Source organism: Phoenix dactylifera, chromosome 14 (assembly GCF_051530095.1).
Source record: "Phoenix dactylifera cultivar Ajwa chromosome 14, Ajwa_hap1_PhDact_Kaust_v1.1, whole genome shotgun sequence".
Lineage (NCBI taxonomy): Eukaryota > Viridiplantae > Streptophyta > Magnoliopsida > Arecales > Arecaceae > Phoenix > Phoenix dactylifera.
In genome coordinates, this window is record NC_143203.1 from 8,609,395 (window position 1) to 8,619,864 (window position 10,470).

Sequence of the window (10,470 nt, forward strand, 5' to 3'; positions counted from 1 at the left end):
CTCCTCTTTCGTCTCGTTCTTTTCTTCAGTTTCTCAACCTCCGACCACCTCGTCCTTTTTGCAGAGATCGACGACGTCATGCGGTCGGACAAGGCAACGGCTGTTGGTAGGACGTCCCTACTGGAAGCAGTCCGGAGGAAGAAACGAGCTCCTCCGAGCGGGGCCCCACCGGCGAAGAAGTCCTGCCGGCAGGCGACTCCGACGCCGACAGACGGGTCCGGACCCACCGATCAGGGGGACGCCGCGGGCGCGGACCGGCAGTTGACGCTGTATCAGCCCTCCGATGCCGAGACTACCGTTTTTCCGGAGGCATCACCTGGGCGCGCCCGAGATGGACGGGTCGGACGTGATCGGTCCCCAGCCCAACCTTCGACTCGGTCGGCTCCAGATGATACGAGGAGGGACGCGCTGAGGCCCCGGCCGAGCGGGACCCTGTCAATTCCAGGGGCGGTCCCCGCCCCGAGCATGGTCAGCATGACTCTTCCCCAAGCGATGGGTAAGGGTAAGGCTGCAGAACCACCGTCCGACTCCGGGGAGAAGTCGGGGTCGGCCTTCACTTTTGCCGGCGCCCGAAACCTCATCGAGACGGTGCTGCTGGAGAAGGACCGCAGGCAGGTCCGGGAGATGAGGGTCCCTGACATTGGGGCTGCCAGCTGCGTCTGTCTCATGTCGGTGAGTGTTCTTTTGGTTGCTTTCATCATTTATAGGCTCTGTTGATCCCCGCCTGACGCCCTCGTTTTTTCTATCTCTTAGCTCGCCCAGTACATGATCCGCCTGGAGGAGTGCTACGAGGAACAGGCGAGGCTTCTGGCGAGGGCCGAGAGCCAACTGAAGGCAGTAGAGGAGGGAGGTCAGGCTGCGGCGGGGAGGACGACCAGGGACCTCGAGATGAGGCTCCAGGTGGCCAAAGAGCGGGCACTCGGCTTCGTCACCCTCGAGAAGCAACTGTTGGAGGCTCAGGAGCAACTCAAGGTTGCCTCGGGTCTCGAGGGCGAGATCAAGAAGGCGGAGGAGCAGGCCGAGAAGCAGTCCCGAAAGGCTGCCGACTACCGGGACTCAGCCGACAACGCCCGCAACCGAACCCGGTCTCTTGAAGCCAAGCTGGGCGAATTGGAGTCGGCCTTGGAGAAGTCCCGTGCGAGCGACCAGGAGCTTCATTCGCGCCTGGAGGAGGCTGAGGCTGCTCGCATTGCTGCCGAGGCGAAGCACAAGGAGGCTCAGGCTGATCTGCTGAGGGTCTCCTCCGAGGCGGACGACCGGATTGTGGCGAAGGTCTTGGAGGCGAAAGCTCAGATTATGGAGCGGGCAGAGGCGGCGCTGGCCGAGAAGAGTGCGGAAATCGGGCGTCAGGCGGTACAGGCTTATCGTCAGTCCGCCGAGTTCACCCGTGATATGTCGAAGGCAGTACAGGCCTATCGTCAGTCTGACGAGTTCGTCCGTGACATGTCGGACGCGGGGTCCGACTCCTTTATCTTAGGCTTCGAGGAAGGCCTGACAAGGGTGTCGGCTAAGTATCCCGAAATTGACCTGAGTGGGATCTCTCTTCTAGACTCCTCTCCGGCGCCATTGCCTGCTGATTCTCCAACCGCCTCCCTACCCCCTGCGGACGTGCCCGGCGTTCCCGACCCGGGGGTTCCTCCAAGCTGACCTTCTGTATTTTTATTCTTTTCTTTGTGTGTTGGCGTTTTGCCAAGTTGTATGGGTCTCGGCCCTGAAACAATGAAAGTTAATGCAAATAGAGTTTCTTCGTTTCACTTTCGTCCTTCTTCTTTTTAACTCTTGGTAGCGTCTCGCTGACTCCCGACTCTTGAAATTCTTCTGGCGCTAGGCCAGGTATCTGAGGGTTAGGCCTCAGGGAATTCTTCCGGCGCTAAGCCAGGCATCCGAGGGTTAGGCCTCAGGAACTTCTTCCGACGCTAACCCGGGCATCCGAGGGTTAGGCCTCAGGAAATTCTTCCGGCACTAAGCCAGGCATCCGAGGGTCAGGCCTCGGGAAATTCTTCCGGCGCTAAGCCAGGCATCCGAGGGTTGGGCCTCAGGAAATTCTTCCAGCACTAGGCCAGGCATCCGAGGGTTAGGCCTCAGAAAATTCTTCCGGCACTAGGCCAGGCATCCGAGGGTTAGGCCTCAGGAAATTCTTCCGGCACTAAGCCAGGCATCCGAGGGTTAGGCCTCAGAAAATTCTTCCGGCGCTAGGCCAGGCATCCGAGGGTTAGGCCTCAGGAACTTCTTCCGGCGCTAAGCCAGGCATCCGAGGGTTAGGCCTCAGGAACTTCTTCCGGCGCTAAGCCAGGCATCCGAGGGTTATGCCTCAGGAAATTCCGCTCGTTGGTCGGCCAAGGCTGGCGCAAGCCGAGGCGACCGGTCGGGGCTTCAGGCTAGTTTGCTCCCGGGATGATCATCGGGTTAGCCTGGCATCCGAGGGCCGAGCCTCGGAAGATTCCGCTCGTTGGTCGGCCAAGGCTGGCGCAAGCCGAGGCGACCGGTCGGGGCTTCAGGCTAGTCTGCTCTCGGGATGATCATCGGGTTAGCCTGGCATCTGAGGGTTGTCAGGCCTCAGGAAATTCCGCTCGTTGGTCGGCCAAGGCTGGCGCAAGCCGAGGCGACCGGTCGGGGCTTCAGGCTAGTCTGCTCCCGGGATGATCATCGGGTTAGCCTGGCATCCGAGGGCCGAGCCTCGGGAAATTCCGCTCGTTGGTCGGCCAAGGCTGGCGCAAGCCGAGGCGACCGGTCGGGGCTTCAGGCTAGTCTGCTCCCGGGATGATCATCGGGTTAGCCTGGCATCCGAGGGCCGAGCCTCGGGAAATTCCGCTCATTGGTCGGCCAAGGCTGGCGCAAGCCGAGGCGACCGGTCGGGGCTTCAGGCTAGTCTGCTCCCGGGATGATCATCGGGTTAGCCTGGCATCCGAGGGCCGAGCCTCGGAAAATTCCGCTCGTTGGTCGGCCAAGGCTGGCGCAAGCCGAGGCGACCGGTCGGGGCTTCAGGCTAGTCTGCTCCCGGGATGATCATCGGGTTAGCCTGGCATCCGAGGGCCGAGCCTCGGAAAATTCCGCTCGTTGGTCGGCCAAGGCTGGCGCAAGCCGAGGCGACCGGTCGGGGCTTCAGGCTAGTCTGCTCCCGGGATGATCATCGGGTTAGCCTGGCATCCGAGGGCCGAGCCTCGGGAAATTCCGCTCGTTGGTCGGCCAAGGCTGGCGCAAGCCGAGGCGACCGGTCGGGGCTTCAGGCTAGTCTGCTCCCGGGATGATCATCGGGTTAGCCTGGCATCCGAGGGCCGAGCCTCGGAAAATTCCGCTCGTTGGTCGGCCAAGGCTGGCGCAAGCCGAGGCGACCGGTCGGGGCTTCAGGCTAGTCTGCTCCCGGGATGGTCATCGGGTTAGCCTGGCATCCGAGGGCCGAGCCTCGGGAAATTCCGCTCGCTGGTCGTGCGCCTGTCGCTTGCCGCCCGACGGGATTTCTCCGTGGCCAGCTGCGATCGTATTTCTCCTCCTCTCCAAGCGTCGCCTGGGGAACACCAGATGGGCATTAAATGCTAATTGAGGGGTTACCTGGGAAATCGGATCGCCAGTTGCTGCTTGCGAGGAGTGTCAGTTAAGCGGCCGCGATACGCGCGTTCTTCGAGGCGGATGCGGCCTGGGCGCGAGCGGAGATATGTGGACCTAGGGGTACAGGCCACCCGGAGTGTCCTGCACAAAGAATGCGATTAAGGAGAATAACGCTTAGGAAATCGCGGGAAGATACGCCTCGAGAGCCGGATCGGCTCCGGATTCAATGCGCCCGCATTTATTGGAGCCACCCGCATCGGAACGACCGGGGGGTCGCAGTTTGGCTATAAATATAGGTGCAGGTGCGATGGAGCCTGCCAAGCCGGAGCTGTTCAGGTTGCCATGGATCGTGGGCCTCCTCTCCGGCGCATGGTTGAGAGACCCCTACCGAAGGAACGGGAGGCGCGCCCTTCGCGACTTCCGCCAACTAGCCGTTTCATCTGGGATCAACAAGGAGGTTCTCCCCGGCGGAACTCCGCTCTAGGCATTTCATCCGGAATCACATCTCCCCTCCTTGAAGTTCGGCCTCCCGATTGAGCTCCGCACCAGACGCTTGATCCGGGACCGCGCCTCCATATGCTCTTCTCCCTTGTATCCCTTCTCTCCCCTAACACTGGGGAGGACCGGAATATCCCTTGGAGGTGGCGTTCCCCTGGAGGCAGCGGGAGCTTCTTCTGCGGCGGCTCCTCGTCCTGTGGAGCCATCATTATCTGGTTGTAGCCGGAGAAGGCGTCCCTGAAAGACAGCAGCTGATATCCGGAAGTCGCGTCGACCAGTTGGTCTATCCGCGGAAGCGGAAAGCTATCCTTGGGGCATGCCTTGTTCAGGTCGGTGTAGTCGACGCACATACTCTACTTTCCGCTCGCCTTCCGGACAAGTACGACATTTGCCAGCCATTCGGGGTAGCTGACCTCCCTTATGAATCCTGCCTCCAAGAGCTTGTCTACCTCCTGGTCGACCACTCGGATCCGATCCGGGGCACAGTGTCTCTTCTTCTGTTTTACCGGTCGGTGGGTCGGGTCGATGTTGAGGGCGTGAGAAATGACCTCCGGGTCGATCCCAGGTACATCGGCCGCCGACCAGGCAAACACATCGACATTGGCTCGGAGGAATTCCACCAACCGGGCCCGAGCTCCCGGGTCGAGATTGGCGCCGACCCAGATCGTCCTGTCCGGGCGACCTTCCTCGAGGGGAACTTCGATCACACCCTCGGCCGGCTCCCCGTGCCGCAAGGCCACCTCGTCTCTGGCGTCGAGGGACTCGACGCTTAAGGCTTCTACGGGCTTCTTCCCTTTGAGAGTTGCTAGGAAACATTGCCTTGCGGTCGGTTGGTCACCTCGGACCTCTCCAATCCCGGCCGCCGTGGGGAACCGCATGAGCAAGTGGTACGTAGAGACCACCGCGCGAAGGGCGTTCAATCCGGGTCGTCCGAGGATAGCGTTGTAGGCCGAGGGAACACGGACGACCAAGAACCCGAGCCGCACCGTGGCTTCTGCGGGTGCAACGCCCGCAGTCACAGGCAGCTCAACGACACCTTCGGCCGAGATAGCGTCACCAGTGAATCCTATGAGGGGGGTGGATGTTTTGTGCAACAATTGTCTGGACAAGCTCATCTTTTGGAAGGCCTCGTAAAACAAAATATCAGCTGAGCTTCCACTATCCACAAGAACACGCCTTACATCATAGTTTGCCATAGTGAGGGAGATCACCATGGCGTCATCGTGGGGGGTCTGAACCCCCTTTACATCTTCATCACAAAAAGTGATTACATTACCGACCCTCTGCCTCTTTGCGACGGCTGCCCCTGACGCTTCAGTCGAGCCCCCTGCATTCCTCTTGGGCCGGGGGCAGCCCCCAGTGATAGTGTGGATCACGCCCGCGACGGGTCGATTCTGCTCCCGAGGCTCCTGAGGGGCCGGGTTGGCCGGATGCGGGTCTGCGGGGGGACGTCGGTCGTTCACATATCGACCGAGACGCCCTCGGCGGATGAGAGCCTCGATCTCGTCCCGAAGCTGGAAGCAGTCTTCGGTGTCGTGGCCGTGGTCCCGGTGGTACTCACAGTACGCCCGAGAGGGCCTCCTCCCAGGAATCTTCTTCATCTGTCTCGGGACCGGGAGGTCCTCCCGCCCCTTGATTTCCATGAGAATCTGGGCCCGGAGAGTCAGGAGAGGAGTGTACCAGTTGAAACGTCGGGGCGGAGAACGAGGGCGTAGGGCGCCGTGGTTCCTCGCCGGCGACAGGCTTCTGCGCCGACGTTGAGGCGTCGGGCTCCTCCTCTGGCGTGCCTCTTTTCGCCTTTTCTTCCCGAGCTTTGGAGGGATCTCGGCGGCCTCCTTGCTCCGGTGGGCGGCCGCCTCCTCGGCGTCCGCATACTGGTTCGCCCAGGACAACAGCTCCGGGAAGCTCCGCGGCAGGCGTTTGTCCAGGGAGAAGGTGAGTCTGCCCTTTCGGAAGCCACGCTTCAGGGCTGAAAGAGCCACCTCCTGGCTCAGGTTCCGGACTTCCAGCGTAGCCTTGTTGAAGCGGGTAAGATAATCCCGCAAGCTTTCTCCCTCGTTTTGCCGGACATCAAAGAGGGAGTCGGAGACCAGTCGCCGCCGGCTACTGACGGCGAAATGGGTGATGAAGAGGCGAGTAAACTGGTCGAAGGACTGGATTGAGTTAGCCTCCAAGCCGGCGAACCACGCCCTTGCCGGGCCACGGAGGGTCGCCGGGAAGGCCTTGCAGAGGAGAGGATCTGATGCTCCGTGGAGGAGCATAAGGGTCCTGAAACTCTCGACGTGATCCCGCGGGTCCGCCGCCCCGTCATAGGGCTCGATCGCCGGCATTTTAAACCCCGGCGGATTCAGGGTCCGCAGGATCCTCGAGGCAAGCGCCGGCTGGGAGGAGATCTCCAAGTCGGCGAAGGGATCTTTGGAGTGGCCCTTCAGGACCTGGAGTTGTCGGTGGAGATCGTCCACCCGCCGGTCCAGGGAGCGCGACCGATGGGTGGGAGACAAGGAGCACCGAGAGGGGGACCGACTGGAGCGCGGGTTCCTTGAGGACTGGGGGGCCTGGGAACGCGCTCGGGTGTTAGGGATTCAACCCTACGATTGCGGAATATAAGAAATAGTAGGAGAAAAAGGACACGGCAAGAAACAATAACAAACGCACAAGACACCCAAGTTTATGTGGTTCGGAGTCCCTTGCTCCTACGTCCACAGCCGCACAGATCAATACTTCACTATATAATCAAAGAAAGTTACAAAGATTCAAGAGAAGAGAACAAACTCTCTTTCTTACAGCAAAACAATCTCTCTCAAGACGAGCAACGCGTCGTCTTCCTGATGCACACAAAGGATCTCCTTTTGGAAACTTCTCGTTGATGAGTTCTAGGGTTTCTCAAGGTTGCCACACACCTCTCGTGTCCCACAAGAAGTCTATATATACCTCCCAATCTCTTACTTTGATTAGGGCTTCAAAAAACTTTGGCTTGAACCCGGTTCATAACTCAGCCTCGCGTGAAAATCGTGCTCGAGTCGACTCCCGCAATTCTGCGAGTCGACTCGGCCACAGTCCACAGAAAAAAAGCCTCTCTGTCTGCCTGTGGGAGTCGACTCCTGGAGTTCTCGAGTCGACTCCAACACTGGGGAGTCGACTCCTATGGATCTGGAGTCGACTCCAAGACTGTGCCAAGTCTGCCTGCGTGCCAGAGTCGACTCCAAGTCTGCTGGAGTCGACTCCGGACCTTGCTGAAATTTTTTTTCTTTGCTGATTCAACTCTGAATCTTTTCGAACTCTTTCCGGCTTGTCTTCCCTTGATCCTCCACCACCATAGTGCACATAGGGGACTTGAAAGAAAAGGGAATGGATCAGGCTCCACAACCCAACAACTCTCCCACTTGGAGACTGATACATCCAATTGTGCATCTATCTGAAAAATAAACAAACTTCTATATCTTGATCTGTATTCTCTGTGCGGCACCTCCATTCAACTAGCTTTGGAGGCCAATTGAGGCCATGCATAGCCTCAATTTCTCTGTAGTGACTGTCTTAGTCAACATATCCGCTGAATTCTTTGCTCCTTGAATCTTCTCAAGTAACAAACTGCCATCTTCTAGCAACTTCCTGATGAAGTGATATCTCAGCTGTATGTGCTTCGTTCTCGCATGAAACATTGGGTTCTTAGCTAAGTGAATAGCACTCTGACTGTCGCAGAATAGTACACTACAGTTCTGTTCTCTGCCCAGCTCTTTCAGAAGGTTTTGTAGCCAAATCATCTCCTTACTGGCTTCTGTAATGGCAACATATTCTGCCTCTGTTGTCGAAAGAGCAACGATCTTTTGCAATTGTGAGAACCAGCTCACTGCTGTTCCGCCTATGGTATAAACATACCCTGTGGTGCTTCTTCTAGTGTCAGTATCACCTCCCAGGTCTGCATCCACAAAACCTTGTAGTGTTTGACTGCCTTTTCTATAACACAAGCCTACATTTCTGGTACCTTTCAAATATCTTAGGATCCACTTGACAGCCTCCCAATGTTGTCTACCCGGATTGGCCATGTATCTGCTCACAGCTCCCACTGCATGTGCAATGTCGGGTCTCGTGCATATCATAGCATACATCAAGCTGCCTACAGCTGAAGCATATGGTACCCTTGACATCTTCTTCAGCTCCTCATCATCCTTGGGTGATTGCTCTTTTGAAAGTTTGAAATGGCTCGCTAAAGGTGTCTTCACAGAATCTGCATCTGTCATATTGAATCTATTCAACACCTTATCAATGTAGTTAGCTTGAGAAAGCTTCAGTGTTCCAGCCACCTTATCCCTTTCAATCCTCAGCCCAAGCATCTGTTTTGCTGCACCCATGTCTTTCATTGCAAACTTCCTTGATAGCTCTTTCTTCCATCTTTCAATCTCTTGTAGGTTCGGTCCGGCTATCAACATGTCGTCAACATACAAAAGTAAGATGATAAAACTGCTATCAAGTACCTTAAGATAACAGCAATGATCTTCTTGACATCTTACAAAACCATTGTTGATCATGAATCCTCGGGGCCTGTTTCAAACCATACAAACTTCTCTTCAGCTTGCATACAAGGTTCTCCTTGCTAGGGACTGCAAAGCCGATAGGTTGCTGCATGTAGATGTCTTCATCAATCTCTCCATGAAGAAATGCAGTCGTAACATCCAACTGCTCCAAATATAGATTTTCTGCTGCCACAATACTCAGAATCACTCTGATTGTTGAATATTTGACTACCGGAGAGAAAATCTCAGTGTAGTCAATACCTTCCTTCTGTTGGAAGCCTTTCACAACCAACCTTGCTTTGTACCTTTTGCTGCCATCATGTTCCTCTTTAACTTTGTAGACCCACTTGTTCTGTAAAGCCTTCTTGCCTTCTGGTAGTGAACAGAGTTCCCAAGTTTGATTTCTATCCAAGGACTTCATCTCGTCCTTCATGGCTAACTCCCACTTCACCGAATCTTCACTTTCCATGGCTTCTTCATAACACTCGGGTTCACCTCCATCTGTCAATAGCAGATAATGTAAAGAGGATGAATATCTATCCGGTTGTCTCGAGATTCTTGTTGATCTTCTCAGCTGTGGTATACTTGGTTGAGGTTGTGCCACAACAGTTTCTGAATTTTCAGGATTTTTCTGAAAACTTTTGGCAACATCTTCTTCTGTAATCTCTTGCAGCTCAACTTGCTGTTTTTCCTTGCTTTGCTCCCCTGCACTCTCAAGATCTGAAGTATTCTTGTCCTTATAGAGAACTCGCTCATTGAATATCACATCCTTGCTTCTGATGACCTTCTGGTTCTGTGCATCCCAGAACTTGTAACCAAAATCATCTGTACCATATCCAATGAAGAAACACTTTCTGGACTTTGCATCTAGCTTGTCCCTTTTCTCTGCATTAATGTGCACAAAGGAGACACACCCAAAGACCCTCAAGTGTGACAAATTTACTATTTTTCCTGTCCACTCTTCTTCAGGCAATTTGCAATCTAGGGGAACCGACGGGCCTCTGTTTATTAGATACGCTGCGGTGTTGACTGCCTCAGCCCAAAACATCTTGGGCAAACCAGCATGGATCCTCATACTATTGGCTCTCTCGTTCAGGATTCTGTTCATTCGCTCAGCCACCCCATTTTGCTGCGGTGTGCTCGGTATTGTCTTCTCCATTCGGATTCCATTCACTGCGCAGAATTCCTTGAACTCACTGCTGTCATACTCACCGCCATTGTCAGACCTTAGTCGTTTTATCTTTGCACCAGATTCATTCTCCACCAGACTTTTCCACTTTTTGAAGGTGACAAATACCTCTGATTTGTGCTTCATGAAATAAATCCAAACCTTTCTGGTAGAGTCGTCAATGAACGTGACATAATAGTGTGAGCCTCCAAGAGATGCAACCGGTGAAGGCCCCCACACATCTGTGTGTACAAGCTCTAGCTTTTCTGTCTTCGGTGTTCTTCCACCCTTTGAGAAACTAACCTTTTTCTGCTTCCCAAATATGCAGTCTTCACAGAGACCTACATCAACAGTTTTCAGATCTGCTAGCTTGTTCTTCTTCACCATCATCTTCATACCTTTCTCACTCATATGTCCAAGTCTGCGATGCCAAAGACAACTATCTGCACCTGTTTCTGTTAATGCCACCGTATCCTTGGTGTCATTGGTCATGTAGAGAGTCCCCAACTTGTTCCCACGTGCTATCACCATAGCTCCTTTGGTGATTTTCCATGAACCACCTACGAAGGTAGTAACATACCCTTCGCTGTCAAGCTGCCCAACAGAAATCAAGTTTCTCTTCAAGCCTGGGATATGCCTCACATTCTTCAGTTTCCACACTGACTGATTCATCATCCTGATATGAACTTCACCTGTCCCCACAATATCTAAAGGCTCATCATCAGCGAGATAAACCTTTCCGAAGTC

The 10,470-nt window shown here is 55.1% G+C and overlaps 1 protein-coding gene across 1 annotated transcript; it reads left to right on the top strand.

The window, feature by feature from the left end:
* Positions 1-440: 440 nt before the first annotated feature.
* On the top strand, positions 441-9,540 carry LOC149751328 (uncharacterized). The gene is made up of 3 exons (XM_089927290.1): positions 441-672; positions 754-1,028; positions 9,525-9,540. The coding sequence occupies exons 1-3, from the start codon at positions 466-468 to the stop codon at positions 9,538-9,540; spliced, it is 498 nt and encodes a 165-aa protein (XP_089783416.1). The 5' UTR covers positions 441-465.
* Positions 9,541-10,470: the final 930 nt, after the last annotated feature.

Excerpts from the sequence above, each read along its gene's own strand:
- LOC149751328 (XM_089927290.1), top strand. The coding sequence starts at position 466 with ATGGTCAGCATGACTCTTCCCCAAGCGATGGGTAAGGGTAAGGCTGCA. Across the intron at positions 673-753 it reads GCTGCGTCTGTCTCATGTCG|CTCGCCCAGTACATGATCCG; the intron begins GTGAGTGTTCTT and ends TCTATCTCTTAG.